The sequence below is a fragment of the Brassica napus genome, chromosome C5 (assembly GCF_020379485.1).
Source record: "Brassica napus cultivar Da-Ae chromosome C5, Da-Ae, whole genome shotgun sequence".
NCBI lineage: Eukaryota > Viridiplantae > Streptophyta > Magnoliopsida > Brassicales > Brassicaceae > Brassica > Brassica napus.
In genome coordinates, this window is record NC_063448.1 from 51,490,060 (window position 1) to 51,514,435 (window position 24,376).

At 37.3% G+C, this 24,376-nt stretch overlaps 5 protein-coding genes and 1 pseudogene across 7 annotated transcripts; 4 read left to right on the forward strand and 2 right to left on the reverse strand.

The window, feature by feature from the left end:
• Positions 1–566: 566 nt before the first annotated feature.
• Positions 567–4,364, reverse strand: LOC106372022 (digalactosyldiacylglycerol synthase 1, chloroplastic). Its single transcript, XM_013812146.2, has 7 exons — positions 3,512–4,364; positions 3,347–3,379; positions 3,045–3,132; positions 2,163–2,644; positions 1,812–2,078; positions 1,368–1,717; positions 567–1,299 (listed from the first exon to the last, which is right to left on the reverse strand). The coding sequence occupies exons 1-7, from the start codon at positions 4,199–4,201 to the stop codon at positions 789–791; spliced, it is 2,421 nt and encodes an 806-aa protein (XP_013667600.2). The 5' UTR covers positions 4,202–4,364; the 3' UTR covers positions 567–788.
• A 227-nt stretch (positions 4,365–4,591) lies between these two features.
• LOC106345500 lies at positions 4,592–7,194 on the forward strand (annotated as a pseudogene).
• A 2,722-nt stretch (positions 7,195–9,916) lies between these two features.
• Positions 9,917–11,063, forward strand: LOC106452492 (NDR1/HIN1-like protein 1). Its single transcript, XM_013894634.3, has one exon. The coding sequence runs from the start codon at positions 10,264–10,266 to the stop codon at positions 10,900–10,902; it is 639 nt and encodes a 212-aa protein (XP_013750088.1). The 5' UTR covers positions 9,917–10,263; the 3' UTR covers positions 10,903–11,063.
• Positions 11,064–17,202: 6,139 nt separating this feature from the next.
• LOC106452490 (NDR1/HIN1-like protein 2) lies at positions 17,203–18,517 on the forward strand. The gene has a single exon (XM_013894631.3). The coding sequence runs from the start codon at positions 17,456–17,458 to the stop codon at positions 18,410–18,412; it is 957 nt and encodes a 318-aa protein (XP_013750085.1). The 5' UTR covers positions 17,203–17,455; the 3' UTR covers positions 18,413–18,517.
• Positions 18,518–18,553: 36 nt separating this feature from the next.
• Positions 18,554–20,195, reverse strand: LOC111197798 (2-Cys peroxiredoxin BAS1, chloroplastic). The gene is made up of 6 exons (XM_048759255.1): positions 19,836–20,195; positions 19,620–19,694; positions 19,387–19,468; positions 19,226–19,305; positions 18,996–19,121; positions 18,554–18,918 (listed from the first exon to the last, which is right to left on the reverse strand). The coding sequence occupies exons 1-6, from the start codon at positions 20,022–20,024 to the stop codon at positions 18,688–18,690; spliced, it is 783 nt and encodes a 260-aa protein (XP_048615212.1). The 5' UTR covers positions 20,025–20,195; the 3' UTR covers positions 18,554–18,687.
• A 907-nt stretch (positions 20,196–21,102) lies between these two features.
• Positions 21,103–23,748, forward strand: LOC111197797 (lipid droplet-associated hydrolase). 3 transcript variants are annotated; one of them, XM_013784698.3, is made up of 13 exons: positions 21,103–21,242; positions 21,366–21,466; positions 21,564–21,637; positions 21,734–21,805; positions 21,914–21,942; positions 22,055–22,105; positions 22,251–22,301; positions 22,401–22,460; positions 22,559–22,641; positions 22,731–22,878; positions 22,997–23,047; positions 23,222–23,326; positions 23,415–23,748. In XM_013784698.3, the coding sequence occupies exons 2-13, from the start codon at positions 21,396–21,398 to the stop codon at positions 23,556–23,558; spliced, it is 939 nt and encodes a 312-aa protein (XP_013640152.1). In that variant the 5' UTR covers positions 21,103–21,242; positions 21,366–21,395; the 3' UTR covers positions 23,559–23,748. The 3 variants fall into 3 exon arrangements, with proteins under 3 accessions (XP_013640152.1, XP_013640153.1, XP_022559390.1); XM_013784699.3 differs by having other exon boundaries at positions 21,106–21,242; positions 21,341–21,466; XM_022703669.2 differs by having other exon boundaries at positions 21,134–21,242; positions 21,369–21,466.
• Positions 23,749–24,376: the final 628 nt, after the last annotated feature.

The window sequence follows — 24,376 nt, forward strand, 5'->3', positions numbered from 1 at the left end:
AAATCGTAGAGAAAAGATTTGTCTTAATAATTTTTTTTTCTTCAACTATTATCTAGATTTAATTTGATTTTGCATGCATTTAGAAATTATAATATGAAACTATTGGTTGGACATCAGTACCGTCTAAAACTCATATAACATGAACCAAACAAATAGTAATAGTTTTTGGTTTATCATCCAAAGATTAAAACCCTCAAGAATTTTAACCGAACAAACCAAAATAAATATAGATTTAGAATGGTAGTGATATTTTAGGAGATTAAAAATTGAAAAACAATGTAAAACCAAACTGTTATCTAGATTAAAGAGATCTAATGTTTTTTTTTATCTAAAAATAACGAAATTAATAATCTCATTCCGCGCAAAGCGCGGATTATTATCTAGTTATACTTAAAACACAAATGTTAAGAACAATATTTTTTTTGTTTCTAGAATTTAATTAAATAAAAAGTAACCAATGAAAATCAACTTACAACTTTACTTTTATTTTTTGTTTAAATATTATTTTATCATTTTACTCTTTTGCATTGGACTTTCAAAACAATTTATATTATGAAACAAAAAAAAGCTTTCAAAGCTATTTATATATTGAAACAGGGAGAGTAAATTTTTACATATGGCATTAAATACGCTTTGTATTTAATACTCTACAAAATAGCCCACAAAATGATCTTCCCTAGTACCTATCTATTAACAAACGACCTTAAACAACTATCATAGCAAATAACAAACGTAGTAGTGGTTTACTAATAAGCAAATCTAAAAAGCAATCACTGTTGGCAAAACATCTACCAGCCATAGACTGGCTTGTGAGCTTGAGGTGGAACAAGTTTCAGATCCTTGCAATGTTGCTTATCATAGTCTTTTGTTTTTGGTGTTGCTCCACTGCATAGTCTCAAGAAATCATTCCCTGTGAGAACATAGTGTGTGAACGCCAATCCTCCATCGATCACCTCGTCAAAGCTCGGAACCGATCTTGATTTTCTCATCCTTTTTCCTCCGTCTTCATCGTTTAAGATCTTATCGAGATCCGAATACTCCATGAATCTCTGTGTCGCTGCTTCCCAAGAAAGATTGTACATCTGCTCAGGGGTGAGCGGTAACGGCTCTTTCGACATTGCTTCTTTCACTTTGTTCACAAAGTCTTCGGATGTTTTGTAGGTTAGACAGTTTGGGAATGATCTGAAGAACTCGTTTGAAGGATGGTCTGCACACACCACGAACTTCCCCATGGCTAGTGCTTCCGCGGTTGCTGTGCATAGAACATCGCTGATGCTCGGGTTTATGAACACTTTGTACCTTCATTAAAACGAGAGAGAAACATTAACATAATTTCAAGAGCATATCTGCGTTTTTTCAGAACTTACTTGTGAAGAGCATCGTCCGCATGGTCCCTTCCTTTGAGGAAATTGAGATTCAAATCGAGTTTCTGTGCTGCACGTTGGACTTCGACTGCATCTTCACCGTTTCCGTACACATCTAAATTGAAGCTCCCGAGGTCGCTTTTGTGTTTAGCCATCAGATCTATTAGTTCTCTGTAGCCTTTAGCCCACACCATTTTTCCTAAGAAGTATGCGCCTTTTGAGAAAGCTTGTTCCCCACGGGAACTCTCCTCAGCAATTTTTTCCCCAATCATAAGGAACTTGGGATTGACACCATGGACATTGCATATAACAGATTTTGGCAGATCTTGTGTTGCTCCAGAGAGGCGAAGAACCTTTCATGAGTGGAGAGGATATGTATATTAGCATTAAAGAGGATTCAAAGCAACAGAACAAGAACTTGAAAAGATAGAGAGTTAGAAAGGCCACCTTGTCGCAATATGCTCGTGTGACCCAATTGTTTACATGGTTCACAAAAAATGCTTGGATAGCACCATGCTTCTCCCTCTTGATGTACTCTAAGTAGTTTGTGTGGACAATTCCAACAACATGGTTGAATTTATCAGTCCAACGCTTGCCGTGGTGATACCAGTTGAGATGTTCAGGCTCTTCAAGAATAGCAATGTCTGCATCTTTTGACGGTATGAATTGAGAAGTGTCACCAGCAGGAAATATGCTGCGCCTTTCTTTTGAAAACTATATAAGAAAACCAGTAAACACAGTCACTCTCAAGCAACAAACAGAAGAAAACATATAGTGTATCCAAAATGATCAACTTACCTTTCCGGGGTAAAACGAGATTTTAAAATCAGCCTTGAAACCAATCCTTTCCTCCAACCATGTACGTATATAACTCTCTTGTTCTTCAGGTGAACTGAAGGTGAGATTGTTTGGATAAACTAGTTCTTGATCAGATTCGCAGAGCCAAGGAACCACGAGTGTGACACTCTGTTTTGCAGATTTTGCTAAATAGGCAGCTCGGAACAGGGGATTTACAGCTGTTCCGGTCATCCACGGGAGACTAGCTGTTGTAACTATTGCCACGTGCCTTTTGCTTTCTGGCGTCTCAGGCTTCAGAAAATCAGTCCAAAAGCCACCATCGTAATGGTGTCCTGTGCTCTGAAGAACACTGGCTATCCTCGTATCCAAATCATCAACATGGTTATCATTTTCAACTAAATCAGATGTTTGTGCAGAGGGCAGGCGCCAGAGGTGTTGGCTCTTGCATTTATAAAGGTTTTCTACTACTCGGTCGCACAAATCTGAAAGACAATTCAATCGAACAAAATCAGGGACTGAGTTTCTCATGTAAACACCAAAAACTAGATTAAAACTACTAGAAACCGTGATTTATAAACATTTACATTTACCTATATATCCATCCAGCAAATTTCATGTCTAACAAGCCACCGAAAGGCAGATTTTAATTTGAGTGATCTGTTCTCACACAAAGTAATACCTAAAACTATTTGAAACTAAAAAAATGGTCAAGCAACACACTAAACAAATCCCCTCCTAATATCAGGGAGAAAAGTAAGTTTTTTTCTTTTTTTAAATCACCGATAGGCTATGGCAGAGAAACTCCAACTATTCACAACTCAGACTCATACAACTAATCAAAAATTTAAGCAACATGAAGAGATAAATGCAATACATGCTTACCCTTTCTTACACCAATCTGATCAAGGAACGGTTCTGACTGCCTAACCAAAGATGCCAAAAGTTCAGGTACATCCAGTGGTGGAACATCCTGCACCAAAATTTAAAGGCGGCCATGTCAAACTACTTGACTGAACACTGAACTCGAAAATAAACAGAGCAACAAGAAAATTCCAGCAGAGTAACAAGAAAAATTGCAAAAGGAAATCAAGAAAACACACGAGTGTCAATCTCAAACATTAGTGTGTGCAATTCCTGTTAAACTTAGAAGAAGAGAGAGAGAGTTGCTACTTCAAAATACTAACCTTGGCCTCATCAGTTTCTTTATAAAGTGATTGCTGCAAATACAACAAAAGAGAAAACACCATTAGAAAAGTTGCCAAAATACCTTAAGAAACTCTAACTAATCATTCCAAAATACAAATATATCATCTCAAAGCTTGAGAGAGCGTAAACGCGAAGAATCTTACAAAGCTGGCTTTGAGCTTCTCCACAAGCTCACTGTTCTTGAATCCAATCAATAACTCTAAGGAGCTTCGTTTCTCAAACTCTTTAAACCTACTCTTCAAAGACCTAATCGGCTTCCAATCTCCAAAACTACCTTCTCCCTCTCCCTCCGCGTAAAACTCCCTAAACCTATCCCTATCCCGCCGTCTCCTCATCTCCAAAACCCCTTCCCGCTCATCCAGATCCATCTCAGACACAATCGCCTTCTTAATCGCCGACAAATCGATCCCCAGCTTCGCCTTCGCTGGCCCCCACCTCTCCATCACCTTACGGCTGATCTCCGGAGCCGAATAAACCCTGCGGAACTCCGATATCTTCGGCTCAAGCTTCTTCATGATCCCAATCTCATTGCCAAACGCCGACGGAGACGACGACACGACGGGAAACGCAGACATCGCCGAGTTGTTGAGGAAATTCTCGATCTCGCGGTCGAACGTCGACGCTAGATTCTTAACGGAGTTCGCTCGTTTCCGCATCAGCTGCAAATCCGCGTCTGCTGAGTCCCGCACCTCCCTCCACCCTTTCGAGAGTAACGAGAACGCGTTGGTGGAGGATAGCATCATTGACAGAGACGGCGAAGAGGAAGAAGAAGAAAACGTGATTCCGGTGGTCGTAGGCGACGGAGGAGATTGAGATTGAATCTCTTTCGCCATGATTTTAGGGTTTCTCACGACGGTTTCGTGAAGGTGTTAGTTACGATTTGTCGAGCGAGAAGAAGAAGAGAGGAAAACAGAAAACAATAGGGTGAGGAATGGACGGCTGAGATTCGTTTGGATGAGTCTTTTTAATTGGTTCTCTTCTCTCTCTATATTGTTCTGGAAGATAACACGAGGGAATATACCAAGTCGGACGATGATGACCGCTTGACCCGCGGCTCACGTGGCGCGAGTTCTACTTGTCAATGACGTGGCGTGTATTGATTGGTTTACGAGATTTATCACGATTGGGGATGGGCTCATGACAATGACATCATAAAAAGTGGACTTATATGGACCTTGACAGAAAAGCCCATTTACGGTACAAAAAATTGGCCGACTTAACGAGTGTCACACGTGGAATTTTGATTGAATGTCAAAGACTCGGAATACTCTTCTTTTTTTTTACAGACGTTCAGATGCACCAAACCGGATTTCCGGTAAAGTTTCGGTTCGGGTAACCCAAATTGAACATCTTTCATTAGGACAACCCTAACGGTGAGAACCCTTTTTGTAACATGTATAGACCATGATTAACCTTTCCCTAAGAACTCCGGGTTAATCATGCTCTAAGAGCACTTCCATTTAAAGCTAAGGTTCTCATACACACTAGACAGATGGTCATGTGTAAATGGTCTAGACTTTTTAAAAGCATTAACTTTTAATTATACAATTTTATTTGTTTAGATTATTATTACTTTTTAGTTTAGGAACTTATCTGTAGATACTAACCATTAAAGGTGCTCTTAAGGGATTGAATTTTATTACACTGGCTAAACGGAAGGAAAATAAATCAGAATCTAAGTTGCAACAATACGTATCCTTTAGTTAAATATTGAAGTTTGTCACTAAAGCTATTGTGATTTGCCGGAGAAGAAAGAGCCACAAAAGAAAAACCTGAATACTATTTTCCTCACTGGCCTTGACTCTAAATATTGTTTCTAGATCGAGAAATCACTGGTGCACAAAAAAAAAGATCGAGAAATCATAAAAGGGCATACTTCACAAAATTGAAGCTGTCAAAACAAGAGCGAGAGGAGCTCAAAACACTACGTTTTCTTCATGAGTGTCTTCTCGGAATAGTTTTTCTTGTCATTCATCTTTACGCTTGATACATGGCAGCTGTTTTTTTACACAAACAAGACAGTAAACACGAGGATTTGGCAAACTGAAAATAGATAAATTGAAACAAAAAGAAACAAAAACAGAGCGAGGATGAATGGATAATATACACTACTCCCATCAACAACAACTTGGTACGAGATAGGTCACTTGGTAAGGACCCTGTGCGCCAGTTGTCATGCTCACGGGTTCGACGCCAGGCGGAGGCGAACTGCCCATTCTGTCACCAAATGCGGTACTGGGTGTTGGACCTTGTCCCCAGCCCAGGTAAAACCCTCCCGGGTGAAGTGGACCGCTGCCTAACCGGACCCAGAGGAATGACCCACGTAAGTTGGAAACTCCTGGATTATCAAAAAAAAAAAAAAATAACAACTAATCTACCTAGCGAGTAGCGTCTCTCCGTTATTGTAATGAAGTAAGAGAATGATTATTGCAGTTTCTTAAGATGGTTTTTAAACAAATGACATCATTTAATTAAATCAAAATTAAATGAAACTGCAATAACCGATCATTAATATGGGTTTTTGGTGACCGATTCTTAAGCCTTGAAATAGCATACGTGTCACTCAATCCTCAATTTTTTTTTCTTTCTTTTCTCTTTTTCGGTATTCTTCGTCTTCTCGTCTTCTTCAGAATCTTCTCTACGGATTTTATGATGGGAGTTGCTGCAGCCATTGTCGCCAAATCCGCAGCTGCTCCAATCGAAAGGGTGAAGCTTTTACTCCAAAACCAAGGCGAAATGATCAAAACAGGACATCTCACAAGACCTACACCGATCTTGGCAACTGCTTCGTCAGAATATTCAGAGAAGAAGGTGTTTTGTCCTTCTGGAGAGGAAACCAAGCCAACATCATACGTTATTTTCCTACACAGGTTTGATTAATTAACGAAAAGCTTAATCTTTAGACACTTTGAGTTTTGTTTTGTTTTGTTGTGTTAAGAGACTCTTTTTAATTCCGCTCTTAGGCTTCCAACTTTGCATTTAAAGGTTACTTCAAGACCTGTCTCGGATGCTCCAAAGAGAAAGACGGTTACTTGAAGTGGTTCGCTGGAAACGTAGCCTCTAGAAGCGCTGCTGGAGCTACAACTTCGTTGTTTCTGTACCATCTTGATTATGCGCGGGCTCGTTTAGGCACTGATGCGAAAGAATGTTCAGTTAGTGGGAAGAGACAGTTCAAAGGGATGGTCGATGTGTACCGTAAAACTCTCTCAAGCGACGGTGTTAAAGGCTTTTACCGTGGCTTTGGCGTGTCGATACTAGGGATCACTCTTTACCGTGGGATGTATTTTGGGATGTATGATACCATCAAACCCATTGTTTTAGCTGTTTCCTTAGAGGTATGTTATCATTGCTTAATCTAAGAGTAAGAGTAAACAATGGTTATAAATGGTTGCTTTGAGTTTGTGACAGGGAAACTTCTTGGCTAGCTTTTTGTTGGGTTGGAGCATTACTACCTTTGTAGGCGTCATTGCTTACCCTTTTGACACAGTTAGGAGGAGAATGATGCTTACATCAGGACAGCCTGTTAAATACATGAACGTCATTCATGCATTGAGAGAGATAATGAAGTATGAAGGGTTCTCTGCACTGTATAAAGGAGTTACTGCCAACGTGCTTCTTAGTGTAGCAGGAGCAGGAGTGCTTACGGGGTATGATCATCTTCACCGTATTGCTTATAAGCATTGGCTTCAGTAGTCTCACTTACATTCCAATGTGTTGTGTTTATTAACAGAATCATTTTAAACAAATGAGGATAGGGGAAAATTGTTGATAATTCTTGTGCAGATACATTTGTTATTTCAATAATCCATTGAAGAATGAGAATTTATTTCAAATATTTTGATGATACAAACACAAAATAAAGGATGAAAAGCTTGCAGGTTGGTGTTTTTAAGCGAGAAGCCAGAAGTTTTTGTGGCGTTTGGTGGTGATTAAGTAACCATCGTGCTTGCGCTTCTTTGGTTTAACAGCTATGGTCATGCAAGGAGCGTTTTCCAGACAGTATTTGAGAACGCCGGTATGTCCACGGCGTCTCTTCCAAGCCCATTTCTCCAGTAGCCTCCATATAGGAGGTTTCTTCTCTTGTCCAACTACTAAAAGAGTCACTTGTTGTTTCTTTGCTTCTTCAACGATCTTTGCTCCTTTCTCTTTGTCTTTCCCTTCTAGCCTCCTTATCTCCACTTCTATTTGTCATTATATACACAAATCTAACACTATCTCTAACTCCTCATATATATAACAAACAATGGAGAGTGAAACTCACCCCTGGTCGTTTTGTTTGGGACAGTTTCTTCAGAGTGTGGACTAGTTCATCAGTTTTCACCTCGCGTTTTCGGTTCTTCCTTGGTCGTTATGTTTTTTTTTTAAATATATGTTTAAAATGTTATTTTTACTATGTTTTATTTAAAAAAATAAAATAAATTTTAATAAAACAATGTTTAATATTTTTTTAAGAACCCTTAATTAAGAAACTCCCAATGGAGCACAAAATCTATGGGTTTATTAACTAACTTTTATTATTAAACAAGTCCTTAAGAAACCCAAATGGGGTTATAGGGTTAATGATGCTCTTAGCATGATTAACCCCAGTCTTTTAACTGGGGTTCTTAGCTTCGGCTAAGAACCGTCTCTTAAATAAGAGATATAAGAGCAACCCGATTTCCCGTAAAGCTTAGAACTCCGTAATTACATACACATACATGTATTTTAAGAACCTAGGAGCAAGAAACCTCCAATGAGATTGCTCTAAGAACCATCTTTTAGCCGAAAAATATAAAAAAGAAAACAAAAAAACAAAAAAAATGTCAAATAATGAGTTAAAAACTCCGGCTAATAGACCGGAGTTAATAACCAAAGAGGTTGTTATACAAGAAAACAATTTCAGCGTTTACACTTTACACTATAGGCAATGCAGGGTTTCTATTGAACTGGTCCACACTCTAGACCGGTCGGGTTGGTTTTGGCGTTTAAGTTTTTGGTTTTTTTTTGTTATAATTTTAAGAAAATTGGTAAGAAAACAAGAACTTCGATTATAATTTATGTTACTTATTATATAGTAAAATTGATGGTGGGGAATCAGCATGGCCAGGCATCCCAAAGTGAACTTTTGGATGCAAAAAGTGCTTCCATAATTGTTTGGAATGTTATAGTTAAAAGATAATCTGACAATTCTTTGCTGCTACCGGTTTGTTTGTATGGTCGTATGTTCTTTTTCGTTCAGAATCCCCTTATCTAGGTGTAATGGGCTTTTCTTCTTCTTTTTTTAATTTTTTTTTTCCATGATGGAATGATGTTTGCTATTCAATTTCTTTTCATTTCTTCACTGTGTGAGTTCAGTTGGAACAAATATGAATATCCGATATGATACAATTTGTTATGCGCACAACAACTAAATATGTAACATTGTAATATTAAAATTTCATTCAACTATGTCGACCGGTACCTATATCAATTAGAAATACGATAATTAGTTGAAAAATTATTTCCAATCTAATTACAACACAATGTTTAGATCAGTTGTTGTAATTTTAATCAACGTAACAAGACACATAGAGATGACGGACAAGTTGATCAAAAAAAAAAGAGATGACGGACAAGTGGTGGTTTCTCTTTTGGCAATTAGTGTTTGGTCACTTACGGCCTCTTTTCCAATATGGGGGACTTACGTGGATAGATGAAATTCTCTTTCAGTCTCTATCGCTTTATTGATCCATATAAGATACAAAGTATTTGATCATTTAATACTTAAAAGTCATTAGGTATTGAATATTCATCTACCCATGTGATAGCTCCAATGATACTTTTTGTATGTCTTGAGTTTTTTTTTTTTGTTGAAAACTTTATACCTAGACTAGCCAAACTAAATCTAAACTAAACCGAAATGTCCATCTTTAGTAGGGAAGGGAGAAACTAACTGTTTTACAAAATCAATGCTAACAAAATGTTAAAACATGGCTCAATGGATAATGATTTTGCGATTGCTTATCATCGAGCAACCACATAATTTGGTTGAATTACGATTTACATTCAACCATTTTACGATTTTACAAATGTAATATTAATATCATCTGCTTTTATTTATGTGATATATTACCTTTTCAATCAAACATTGGTTATTTTCTTGTACATATTTATCTTTGCTTTCACATTTTATAAATACTATGGAAAATGAGAAATATTAAGAACTGATTTAGAACTTTTAATTAAGTTTCATTTTCAAACGAGGAAGCTGGAAGTAACATTTACCAGCTGAATTAGTAATGGGTTTATTGTTGGAGCCACAGAAAGAAAAAAAATTGACCACAAATAAAGTCACCTTTCTACAGAAGACATGGACCGATCATATCTATCATTTTCTATTTCACAATTTTCTTCATTCCTAGAAATAAATACATATATACTCATTGATGTACAGAAACTAAAATGAAAGTAGTATTCATTATTCAACAACCAATACAGTGCCATACAAACCATGTAGTATACTAAAATACTTGGCTGCAAAAAACAAAAAAAAAAATATATATATATATATATACTTGGCTGCACATGTACAGTTAGTGAGTTACACTATAAAGAAATATTATGTACCAAAATCCAAATACATAAACTTACATTAATTAACCAAAAAAAACTTTTGATGATTAAAATGTCATGTATGATTTGTATAAATATTCTTGCTTCAGTTTTTTTTTTTGATCAACTATTGTTGCTTTAGTAAAATACATGTACAACTACGTACTATTATCGCTTTGATTTTAATATAAAAGAAAGAATACCTTTATTTGGTTATCATTCTTCTATAAAAGTATAAAGCATACAACACATCAACCAAAAAAATAACAAAAGCCTCTTAACAACTTCTCCACCACCGCCGGAGAAAAAAAACCACCACCATACCATGACCTACAAAGACTGTGGCTCCCATAGTCACTCTCGCCGGAAACTAATCCGTCGCATAATATGGTCAATAATCATCATCCTCTTCATAATCTTCCTCACAATACTCCTCATTTGGGCAATTCTCCAACCTTCAAAGCCACGTTTCATCCTCCAAGACGCCACCGTCTACGCCTTCAACGTCTCCGGTAATCCACCGAACCTCCTCACCTCCAACTTCCAAGTCACTCTCTCTTCCCGGAACCCTAACGACAAGATCGGCGTTTACTACGACCGTCTCGAGGTATACGCTGCTTACCAGAACCAGCAGATCACTTACCGAACATCGATCCCTCCTACGTACCAAGGACACAAAGAAGTCAACATCTGGTCGCCGTTTGTCTACGGAAACTCCGTCCCCATCGCTCCTTTTAACGGCGTTAGTCTTGACGGCGATCAAGAAAACGGCGTCATTAGGTTGGATATTCGTGCTGACGGCAGAGTGAGGTGGAAGGTTGGGGCGTTTATCACAGGGAAGTATCATCTTTATGTGAGGTGTCAGGCGTTTATTAACTTCGCTAATAAAGCTGCTGCCGGAGTTATTGTCGGAGATAACGCCGTTAAGTATACGTATGCTCAGGGTTGTAGTGTTAGTGTCTAAAACTGCAACGGAGCGAAAGCAGGTAAGCAGAGGTCTCCGTTAGATATTATATATGATGTAAAATTGTACATTTTGCTTATACGATGGCAAATTATTACAGATCCGTGGTGTTGTTGTAACGAGTTATGAGAATTTAAATATGAATACTTTTTACAATTAAATTCTAAATTCTCTTTTAAGTTGTAATTTTCTTGAAAAATAGTTTTTTTATATAAATTTTTCTTGAAATATAGTTCCGGTGACTAAGATGCATCTTGTGATCCTATCAAATCAACTTTAGCTTCAAAATTTTTGATGAATTTTCTTAGTAGCCGATAAAGTTGGACGGTGATAGACTTCACATTTTATCGAATAGACTATGACTTGTTAATGTTTTGTGGACATTGTGTTACGGTGTCATCGTCGATATATATGTCTCCATCTTTTTCTTAAATTAAATTGAGATCCATAAATATATATCTCTACAATATTCCACAACAAATAAGAACGTTCAAAAATAAAAATGATGTGGATTAGATTTATTTTAGCCATCTTATGGATTTGTAGACTTTTCTTGTCTAATGATGATGTATTGCTTAAGATAAGGTTTTCTTGCACAATAAAGCACATCCTTATAAAATCTTACGTAACATTAAAGTTAGTAAGCGTGACGTGACTTAGGGGTTATCGAGAATATTCTTGGATCTTGTGATCTGGTAAGTACAACTTAGAAGAATTCAGCTTGTTTCTTACTACTATTCTTTTCTTCAGATTTGGGATTTAATAGTTCCTATGATCTAAATATTTAGTATTTACAAAATGTTCAAACAAAACATTTAGTATTAACGTACCTCTCTAATTAAGATCCAAGAGGGACTACGTGACATCCGATCATCGCACACCTCTCGACAGCTCGGGACGTGTCCAAGAAGTTTAATTTTTTGCTATGACTATTTTCATTCATTTAATTTAAAACATGGTCCACTCAGTATTGACAAAGAAATGGGAATAGAAACATGGTCCCTTAAACTCATTATTAAACCATTGAATAAAAAATAATACAGGAAACGTTGTAATCAGTAGGCAAATCTTGACGAAGAAAGTCAGTTTACTAATACTAACTCGGGACGGGGTTATGTAATTTAATCTAAGTTAAACCAACGTTAAGAACTTTTAACCAGAAAACACTTTTACACATTCAGTTTTTTTTTTTATAGAAATTAGTCCAAATACTAATCTTTTCGACCTTTTCTGTTTGACATAATAAACTCATAAAATTTAAATTAAGTGGGTCTTTTTATATTAAAGCGGTAGTTAGACAATCAACATCTAGTTTTTGTTAATGCATGTTTTAGTCAAGAGAATGTCTAGTTTAATACTTCATCCGTTTTTAATCGTAGGTAGTTTTGCTTAAAAACACGAATATTTAAAAAATTATTATTTAAAAGAATATATCATTTAACCAATTAATTCAACCAATTATTAAAAACCTAACATTATTCCATTGGTCACACAATATCCAATAAATGAAAAAGATACATTGAAATATGTAAACTACTTATATTGTAAAACAAACTTTTTTTGCTAAAACTACTTACATTTAGAAACGGATGGAGTATAAATATGGGAGATTTTTGATGTAGAGAAAGCTTTTTATAAGATAGTACTAGAGATCCGTTGATTCTGAGAATACCCGGAAAACTAGGATAATCACAAAGATTTTATTTAGTCTAAGAATGCCTAAGAACAATGTCTTCTTAAATTCGTTGAGATCACCAATGATTTAACCGAAAACAAAGATTAAAGAGAAATCTCTTAACTTTTATTAATCAAATCATCAACTGAATACAAACTTAAGCCTAAACGGCTATATATAATAAAACCGAAAAACCTAAAACAATAAAAATAATTATCTAAATAATTAATAAAACAAATAATAAGATATTTGGATATATTCCAAATACTTATCTACGTCCTTCTCTCCGGGTTAGAGAAGATTCGCCCTAGAATCTTAACCGTGGTTTTCGATTAATTTGTTTGTTCTCTTCTTGAGCATCCACTGACGATACCGTCCGAGTTGGAAAACGTAACATCTTCCCTCGTGAGGATCCATCTTCATATTTTCTTGACAAATCCCATGACTTGAATGTGATTTATTTATTCCAGATATTACCATATCACCATAAGGTGAAACACCTTTTTCTTCTCTAAAGCACACGTGTTCCTCTTGAATTATGAATCCAACTCTTTCCTTACGATTGACTTGGAAAGTTTCGTTAGGAGTGAAGCCATCTGCCACCCAATGCTTGACCATCACGACACAAGCATCAAATTGATCAACGCGTTTGTCTTGAATTCCACCCTCCTCATTGTAAACATCGAAAATTGGATCTCCCACAATTTCTTTGTAAACAATAACTTCACTTTCCACGAAATTTTTTTTCATGATTCCAAAATCGGATTTTGATTAAGAAACCAAAACGCCAGCTCTGATAGAACTAGAGATTCGTTGATTCTGAGAATACCCGGTAAACTAGGATAATCAAAAAAATCTTATTTAGTCTAAAAATGCATAAGATCAATGTCTTTTTTAATTCGTTGAGATCACCAATGATCTAGCCGAAAACAAGGATTAAAGAGAAATCTCTTAACTTTTATTAATCAAATCATCAACTGAATACAAACTTAAACCTAACGGCTATATATAATGGCTATATATAATAAAACCGAAAACCCTAAAAAAATAAAGATAATTATCTAAATAATTAATAAAACAAATAATAAAATATTTGGAAATATTCCAAATAGTTATCTACATCAGTTTTGCAATATAGTTTTCTTGAATCTATACTTTGGATTTCAAAGCGCATGATGTATACACATGCTATTCTCGAATAAAGTTGATTGAGATACCTAACCGTGAATTTTATTTTATACAAATGGTGGTACTGAACGTGGTATCACACACACAGACAATATCTACAGTAAGTGAATAATACACTGCCAAACTCACATAATTTTATAAAAATGGTCCTTTTCACCTAACGTCTAAAATAGTGTACAACATCGGAAGTTCGAGGTAGTTTATCTATCTCCAAATTTAATCTTATCCGAAGCAAAAAAAAAACCTAAATATTTTTAAATTGTAAATATTTATGGTCTATCGCACATAATTTTTTCTGATTAAGCTGAAGATATCCATGATCTATGGAAGGATTCGGAATAATCCGCAATGAAAAGTACAACATACATATAATATTTTTTTTAGATATTCAAATGAGCCACAAAAAATAAGTTTATATATGATGATGTATTCTTTTTTTTTTGTCAAAGGGCTTAGGTATTCATGAATCATTACAATATCTATATGGCATGGACTCATTGGTAAGTGATGTAAAATCTTTTTTTTTTTTTTATATTAAGCATATTTATATTCCAATATATATAATTTTTTTTTTTTAAATATATTATAAATTTGAAAAACCCGTAACCGGGAATGCAATTTCGATTACAGACTCGATTCGACCAAAAGTTTATCCAGAATCAAATATCATTAACGAGCTTCGCATCAACAACCTAAACCGACGCATTCCGCTAATCAATTCAAAATCTCTAGATAACCGATTCTCGTTCTCAACCGATGCCGCTAAATCCCGAGAAAGGTGGGTTTCACCTCATTTCTTCGGATGTCGGAGTTCCCGGGGCGACGCCTGAAGTAGCTGGGTCTCGGGATCTCCTCAAAGCCTAAAATCTCCATCGTCTGATAAGCGCAAGGCGACCAGTTGAAGAGAGGGTTACGAACAGCCATACCTGAAGTCGGGCCACCATAACAGAACCTTTACATCCTCACCAAAGACGCCACAGACAGACAGGTACCAGCTACAAGGACATCGAACTCCTGCGAGCAGAAGGTAAACGCCGGACCAAGCAGATACGTGCGTAGTCCGCATCGAACACTTGCAAAAAATGGGTTGATTCATCGCTACTTCCTGACCCATAAGCCTCGAAACCTGCACAGAAAAGTCCAACTACACCACCTCGCAAGATCAAGTGAGGTCACAAGGTGCTGGGATGTGAGCTATGACCAAGGGCGACCTCCATGGTGATCAATGACTGCACTGCAGAACCGCCACATCTCTTGTGTCTTCGAGAACCGAAGAGTCATATTCTGGCGCTGTAAGAAAACAATCTCTGGAGTCGAGGAAGACAGAACAACAATGATAACAAGAGGCACCACTCCGAGCAAGAAAGCCGTCGCCTTTGCCCGGAGTTTACGAGAGAGAAGGAAGCGTAGAGGAGTTGCAAAATGAAGAAGCACACAAAGAAGCCACCAAGGAGCCATAGACGACCACCTATCAAACAACTCGCAAAGCTTACACGGACCTGAACAGAGCCCCGTATCATCCCTCCTGCATACAAGGACTCAAAATCCGCCACCGTGTTAATGAGAACCACCGGAGCACATTTGACTACGGTTAGGAGAACACTGATGCTCGACGACACCGCCAAGAATCAAGATGTCACCGCCGTAATCACCAGAGCAACCAACTAAGACCGGTGAAGACCCTCCGCCGAACCGTCGAGATGACTAGCTGCCCCTCCTCCGCGCTTGCAATGAACCCAGAGCAGATCTAGATCTGAAAATCGACCTAATTCCTTCACCCAAAAATCCGACTGATTCCACGAACCACTACTCCGCGACCTCGCCGTGAAACCAGAGGAAGCAGCACCACCGACGGAGCCGTAACTCGTCGCGACCGAGCACTTCCGGAAGTGAAACCCTAACCCAGATCCACGAACCTAACATAAGAGAGCAGATAAGCAGTGGAGCAGCAAACAAGAAAGACGAAATCGCCTACTAGGAGGCCTCCGGCACCGGCATGCGCGCGCACGCACTTCCGGACGCCGGAGCTAAGTCTTCACTTTTGTTTGGTCGCTAGAGAGAGTTTATCGAGGAGAGAGAGAGCCGCTCAATATATATAATTTACATATGTAAAATCTTTTCACAATCATAGTTTTTGTTTACAGCAGTAAATCTATTCCCATCATACTTTATACAAATTTCTTCAAAGTATATTTTTGGTGTAAATAGCCAGTTACCAAGAACACTAATAAAGTATAATCTAAAACATATAGCCAGGGATTACCAATCAGGCGTATATAGCAGCGTTTTAACGTTCGTAAAAAGAAAGAAAAAACAACAAAAAACGTTCGTAAAATTGGGCCTAATTGCTATTCGTTAGGTTTTGTTACGGCCTAGTGTCTTTAGCCATCCAACGAAGAAAGGCAAGTTCTAGTATCACACCACACTACACTGTTTTATTTTTCTTCTTTTTTTCACAACTTTTTTTGTTTTGTTTAATGGAATCAAAGCAACTATGAGAGATGGACAAAACCAACAAAAATTTTGGTTCCAACGATGAGACAATAGTTTCTTTGCTTGTAAGTTGTAACGTTCAACATTATTTAAAATCTACATCATATTCACTATTAAGGCAGACCGTGGACTAAAGCTGGAAAAATCTTTGCTTTAGGCGCCAAATTACGTTATATATATTTAAAGGACATCAATATCTTAATAACTGATTGTGGTGTAGTGGTAAGAACAATTAGTGAGTTCAATCCCTAGCTGATTACATTTAATCACGAAATATATTTATAAGTTTTTGGGCTTTGGGCGCCAAAACATGTTGGGCCGGATCTGTTCACTATACTTCAGTATTATCCTAAAGGCCATGCTTTAATCTTACATCTCCCTGTTTCTGCTTTGATATAGTGGCAACAGTTGAACCAAAACTATGAACCTCTGTATACTGGACCGAGCTAAGATTTATGAGTTAAAAGCTGAGGTTGCCGCGGCTTGCAGGCGAAACAGACAATAATCTGGACATGATTATTTTGGTCACTTAAAGTAAACTGATGAATAATGTAAATTTTATAAAAATCACCGATCAATCAATCGACATCCATACTTATCACACAATTAAATCACACGTTTTAATCTTTCACACATATCTAAACTTACTACACATCACACGTTTAACTCTTTCTCCTGTAGTGAGCAACAAACTCGATTTTCATGGAGCTATAGACAAACCTAATAAATAAAAATATTAATAAACCTTTAAATTTGAAATTCTTATCGATTGTTGAAAAAGCACTGACAAGGCTTACCTTTTCTGCACCAAAACGTAACGGCACTTTCTTTTTGAAAACTAAACCGATGGTTAAGCTTTACCCGGTTTTTATTTCATTAATATCTTTGCTGACTGTAACACCAAAACTTAGTCGTGACCATAACCAAAACAAGAAAGCATTTATTAACCAGATCAGGCAGAGTTTAATGGCAACAAATATACTTCTTCTTTTTTTTGTCACGGAATGGCAACAAATATACATATTAGAGTAATCAAGACTTTTTGAATTCGTTTCCTTATTTAAAAAACGCGTCACATTAATCATTCTCTTGAATAAAAACACAACACCTCTCTCCTCTTCTTCACAAACAAAAAAATTCGATTCAAATTCTTAAAAACTATCTGATTGTTTCTCTCTGAGGCATTTCGTCGAACACATGGGAGACATAAAACAACCACGCCTCAACGACGGATACGACGGGCCACTACAACCACACCTCAACGGCGGATACGACGGGCCACTACAACCACACCTCAACGGCGGATACGACGGGCCACAACCACCACACCTCAACGGCGGATACGACGGGCCACAACAACCACACCTCAACCGCGGATACGACGGGCCACCACAACCACACCTCAACCGCGGATACTACGGGCCACCACAACCACACCTCAACGGCGGATACTACGGGCCACCGATTCCTCCGCCGCCGCCTAAACCCAAGCGCCGATACAAAACCCCCGGATGCTGCTGCTTCAGCTGCATAGGCAGCTGCATCGGAAGCTGTCTACGCTGCTGCGGGTGCTGCATCCTCAGCCTGATCTGGAACATCCTCATCGCCGTAGCCGTAATCCTCGGCATAACCGCCCTGATCCTCTGGCTGATCTTCCGCCCCAACGCCGTCAAATTCTACGTCGCCGACGCCAATCTGAACCGTTTCAGCCTCGATTCGAGCAACAACAGCAACCTCCACTACGATCTCGACCTCAATTTCACGATCCGGAACCCTAACCAGCGTCTCGGGATCTACTACGACGTGGTCCAGGTCAGTGGATACTACGGAGATCAGCGGTTCGGCTCCGTCGAGATCGCGCCGTTCTATCAGGGGCATAAGAACACGACGGTGGTTGTGACGAAGATGGAGGGGCAGAACTTGGTGGTGCTCGGCGACGGAGCGAGGGCGGATCTGAAGGAGGATGACTTAACCGGAGTGTACCGGATCGATGTGAGGCTGGTGATGAGTGTTCGGTTTAAGTTTTGGATTATTAAGTCGTGGAAAGTTAAACCGAAGATTAGGTGTGATGATCTCAAGATCCCTCTCGGTTCCTCTAATTCCACCAGCGGGTTTAAGTTTCAGACTATGCAGTGTAATTTTGACTTTCGTTAGTCAAACTTATTATTTTCATGTTTTTTTTAATATATTCTAGTTATTCACTTCTGAAATTTGAACTATGTTGGAAATGAATATGTGGTGTTGTTGGGTTTGAAGATACATTCTTGTTTGATTTGTTTTTAAAAGTAACATCTCTTCATCACAAAGTTCAGCATTGATATGGAAAAATGAAATGATTTATAATATTCATACAAAAAGGGACTGTAAAGAAAGTGATTTGATACATTTTGCAGAATTATAACAAAGGTCTTGTACTTGTTATAGCTATTCTAAATAGCAGAGAAGTACTCTTTGCTGAGCTTGGGGTCAGGTTTCATTGACTTCTCACCCGGTTGCCATCCTGCAGGGCAGACTTCATCAGGGTTCTCCTGGATGTACTGTAAGGCCTGGAGGGTTCTCATTGTCTCATCGACGCTTCGGCCAATACCAAGATTGTTGATGGTGGAGTGTTGGATCACACCTTCCTTGTCGATTATGAAAAGCCCTCTCAGTGCTATTCCCTGAAGTTCTCTTCTTTATCAACAACACAAAACACTTATGAAAACTTTTAAATGAAGCAAAAGATTTGAGTAGCTACCTGATCATGGATGAGCACTCCGAAAGACTTTGAGATAGATTTAGTTACATCTGAAACAAGGGGATAGTTGAGATCACCAAGGCCTCCGGATTGTCTGTCTGTCTGGACCCACGCAAGGTGGGAGAACTAAGTGGGACACCCAGCAAAACAAACAGAGACGAGTCAAGCAATTTTGCAAACAAATAAAGATGAGAAATGGAGTAAAATATATGAATAGTGTTAAGACTTACCACACTGTCAACAGAGACACCTAATACTTCTGTGTTCAACTTCTCAAATTCCGCATAGCGGTCACTGAAGGCAGTAATCTCTACAAGACAAAAATGAAAAAAGAGAGATTAGGAGGCAGTGAGTGAACCTCTCAGATACTCAATTTAAGGGAATGGGTAACCTGTTGGGCAGACGAAAGTGAAGTCCAAAGGGTAGAAAAAGAGAATCACATACTTCTTCCCAATGTACTCAGAGAGCTTCACCTGCAAACCATTAAACAATAAGACACATACACACCAATACCACTCATTGAGCTACAAACCTAAACTTATCTCAGGAGGTATGTTTTTCACACATTTGGTAAAGAAACTAGTCAAGATAAAAAAAAAAAAAAAAATAGCAAAAGGAAGAAACCTTGATGAACTCCTGATCAAAGACAGCCTCAGCCTCAAAATCAGGCGCCTTGTTTCCCACCAGTGGAAGATCATCCTATTAACTCACAAAAGACAAACGTTAACAACATCAAATAGAAAGCTCAAACCAACCAATCATAGATTCTCATCGAGCATAAGCATACGTCACTCAGTTTCACTAAAGCAAAGAAGAAGTAACGGCATTGAGATAACTTACGGCCTGGGCCTTGACTGCGAAGCTCCTGCGAGAGCAGAAGCTGAGGGAAGAGCGGAGAGCAAAACCAGAGCGGAGAGGAGAGGATATGGTACGAAGGAAAGAGAGGGAGGAGGGAGATGGAAGCGAAGACTTTGCTGGAGAAACTCGAGTGGAGGAGATGAGAGCGGTTGAAGAAGCTACAGAGGCCATTGATGATAACACTTCTTCTCTGTGTTACTCAGAGGCTACAAAACACTTATCTGTGTGTGTGTGTGTGTCTCAAGTCTCAACGACCTCTCTTTGGAGATAAACGAAAAAGACCTTGAAACTCGAAACTCGAAACGACGTCGCTTAAAACGATCTCCTTGTTAAAAAAGTAATGAGAAAGAAAAAACAAATTTGTACAACGTTATATAGAGAAATTCTTGGGTTCACCCCTAGGATGGTGAACCTCTGGATTCACCAACCAATAGTGTTTAAGTATTTGATATTTGATATCTTTTAAAAAAGGAAACAAATTGAATTTTCAAATAAGATTATATTTTTAAAATAAAACAATAAAAATACATAAAAATAGTTACAAAAAATAAATAAATAAATATTGATAAACTTTTAGCAAAATACTAAATCCTATACCCTAAATCCTAAACTCCAAACCCTAAATTATAAACCTTAAATCTTGGATAAACGGTAAACCATTAGAAAATTTTAAACAATCATACACTAAAAACTAAATCTTAATAACACTAAACCCTAAACCTTAATCACTAAACCCTAAACCCTTGGATAAACCCTGAACCCTTGGATAAATCATAAACTCTAAATCAAAAATATTTAAAATTAAACCCTAGAGTTTATGATTTATCCAAGGGTTCAGAGTTTACCCAAGGGTTTAGGGTTTACCCAAGGGTTTAGGGTTTAGTGATTAGGATTTAGGGTTTAGTGTTAGTAAAATTTAGTTTTTAATGTATGATTTAGGGTTTAAGATTTTCCAACGGTTTAGAGTTTATCCAAAGTTTAAGGTTTAACGTTTAGGGTTTAGGGTTTAGGATTTAGAGTATAGAGTTTAGTATTTTGCTGAAGATTTAACAATATTAATTAATTTATTTTTTGTAACTATTTTTATGTATTTTTATTATTTTATTTTAAAAATATAATCTAATTTGGATATTCAATTTTATTTCTTTTTTTAAAAGATATCAAATATCAAATACTCAACCACTATTGACTATTGGTTGGTGAACCGTGATGTTCTAGCTTAAGGATGAACCCAATAATTTTTCCTTTATATACTAATTGCGGAAAAAAAAAACAAATGCGGTTTGGACTTCTTCTTCTTGTACCTTCGGTAACTCCGTCTCTACGCTGCTTTCTTCCTCCCATCGGCGGTTCGATTCCCCAAACTGTCTACTTCTGTCGTTGTTTCAGGTGCATGGTTCGAGCTTCGAGTGTTACCACATGTTTTCTCACGTTTTATCTCTAATTTACTCTGTTTACTTGATTTATGTCTGTACCGTGGCTCATAGATTCCCGTCTCTTCAATTGTTGTAGAAGATAATATAAGTTGAGTGAACAGCAGACATGGAGAGTGAAAAGGAACTGATGAACAACGCTAAAACTCCTGTAACTTCCAGATTGTCCAGAGTTTCTGAGTATTTAACTCTTTTTCTTTTTCTTATTAGTTGAATCTTGTTCGACTCTGTTTTTTAATTAATAGTTACACTCCTTTTCTTAATATTTGTTAACAAGTTTGATGACGGAGATAATGGAAATTCAAGCTGAGGATCCCAAGTTCCATGTATTGTTCATTCCGGGGAATCCAGGTTTCTTTTATATTTTACTATGCAAGCATTACTATATATGAATATTCTTTTTTTTTTCATGTTCATATATACATTGCCTTGTGAATCAATCTTCAGGTGTTGTGCCATTTTACAAGGACTTTTTGGAGTCTTTATACGAGTTTCTTGATGGAAATGCATCTATTACCGGTATGTCCACTCTGGTTTCGAGTTTGTTTTCTGTGAATCCATTGAGTTTGATTTTATTCTTTTGCCCTCAAATGGTTAAACTGGTTTGTTTTTTTGGTTCTTGTGTAGCTATTGGCCAAATATCTCAGACGACCAAGGTATACAGTATACTATAACTTGCCTTCATATGTTGAAGTTTGATGCTTGCTTCTTAGCTTTTGTGCGTTCATGATAGCTTTTGATATTTACATTCTTTTGTTTCGCTTTTAGGACTGGGAGCCTGGGAGGCTGTTTTCGTTACAAGAACAAATCGACCATAAGGTAATATACAAATCTAACTTTCTTCCTTCTCAAGTTGAACATTTTGCTTCTAATCAACCACTTTATTACCTGATTGCCCTGGGTTTTCAAATCCTTTTGAAGTTCTTGATGAAGTTAAGATCTTATTCTGTTAGTTACTATACAGGTTGGCTTTATCAGACAGGACATGGAGGGAGTGAAAGTTCCAATAATACTTGTAAGAACTAGTTGCGTCTCATATAATACTGAACGTTACATGTTTGCATTGAAATATAGCTTCTACATATATCCATTAATCTTAACTGCTTTTGGTTAGGTTGCACACTCCATTGGTTCTTATATATCCCTTGACATTTTAAGGAAGTTCTCTGAAAAGGTATACTACACTCAGTGTTATGATACTTTCCTCTATATAAATTTCTCTCTGTGCAAATGTGATATGATCTTATATATATTCTCTGGATTGCTTTTCAGGTGGTATATTGCATTGGCTTGTATCCATTTCTGACTCTGAACAAACAGTCAACAAAACAATCATTAATTGGAAAACTTGCAGCGTGAGCTTTTTATTCTCATTATCTTATCAAAAAAGAACCAAGCAAATCATCATTTATTTAGAATGTCACCAAATTATCTTTTCATTCAGGTCTTCTGTTCTATCGGCTACAGCAAGTTTTCTGATTGCATCACTGAGACTGTTACCTGTGTGGGCTGCACGTCGGCTTGTATCTAACTCACTTGGAGCTTCATGGTCTGACACTGCTGTTCAAGCTACTTGCACTCACTTGAGGCAGGTATTGTCTTGTTTAAGTCCTCACTTGCAGGATCACTCTAGAGCATAGATGTATAAATTCAGAAATAAAAAAATCATTATAACAAGTTCTTCCACTCTTGTTTTTCCTTCCCTTGCAGTATCACACCATGCGCAATGTTCTCTATATGGCAATGACAGAGTTTAGAGAGGTACCACCCTTCCTTCTTTAAACAATGTGTCCCTAATGGAGTTTAGAGAGTCTAAATATGAGTTCAAAGTGTACAATAAAATAAACATGATTAAGCATTTGCACTATAATTAATATCCAACAAAACGTTTAAACGTGACGACATTACTTAACCGTTTTTTTTTGTAACTATAAGCTTGCAGCAGAGCCAGATTGGGACTTCATGAGAGAAAACCAGAGCAGACTTGCATTTTTATTTGGCATTGATGATCATTGGGGTCCATTGCAACTCTTTGAAGAGGTTAAATTAGTTTTACTTTCTCAGCTAATCTTAAATACACTTTCTGACACATGAAGGAGAGTCCTCTTATAGAATCTTCGTTGTCCAGATTTCAAAGCAGGCTCCTGGTACTTCCTTATCTATTGAGAGGGAAGGTCACACGCACGCGTTCTGCTGCACTGTGGCTGGCTCGGTGTGGGTTGCTCAGCACGTAGCCACTCTGATCAAGAACCGGTTTACGCACCTCCAGTAAATGTAAATTGTCCCGACTTTTAAACCAAATAAACCGGTCTGTGAATTTACATTTTGAACCATCAATAGCGTTAAACCAATGAGCCGAGTTGTTCTGGCCCAAACATATCTTCTTTTTTTTTGTTCACAGGCCCAAACATATCTACTTCGTTAAATTACAAGGGCAAAACATCTTCATAGAGTTGCATTAATGTAACAAATCGCGATCAGTGAGAATTTAAGAGCATTAGGTAAGAGGAGAAAATAAGGTACTGGAGTTGAATGCAGCGAATAAAATTAGCTTAGCCGGTTTATAAGAAATTGTTTAGTTATTGAAGGTGGAATTAAATACGTATTTATCATTCCTACGTAACGCTCATTATTTTTCAACTGCCTATTGCATTTATATTTGATTTAAATGATTTCATCACTTTAAAATCTGTTGAAGCTCTTAGCTATGAAAACAAGTTGCCAGAATTTCTGAACATGAACATTTAAAGTTTCATTATTTTATTTTTCCCATTTGTAGGTCTGACGAAACCCTCAGTTTTTTCTCTCTCTGACTGATAAATTCATTTTTCAGGAAAAATCTTGTTCTAATCTCTTTATCTTTTATTTTTTTTTTGTAGGAAAAAATCAGTTTTTGGACATATCATTAGTTATAAACTAAAGTCTGAGAGTTTGTTAGTTTATTTAATTGCATATTAAGCTCGCCTCTGACCAAAAGGAAATTGCATATTCGATGGTTATGTTTTTCAAAATGCATAATAAGTATAATTTTATGAGTTTACGGGAGTAAAATATTCGTACGCAAACCCAAAGAATCATACTCCCTCTAGA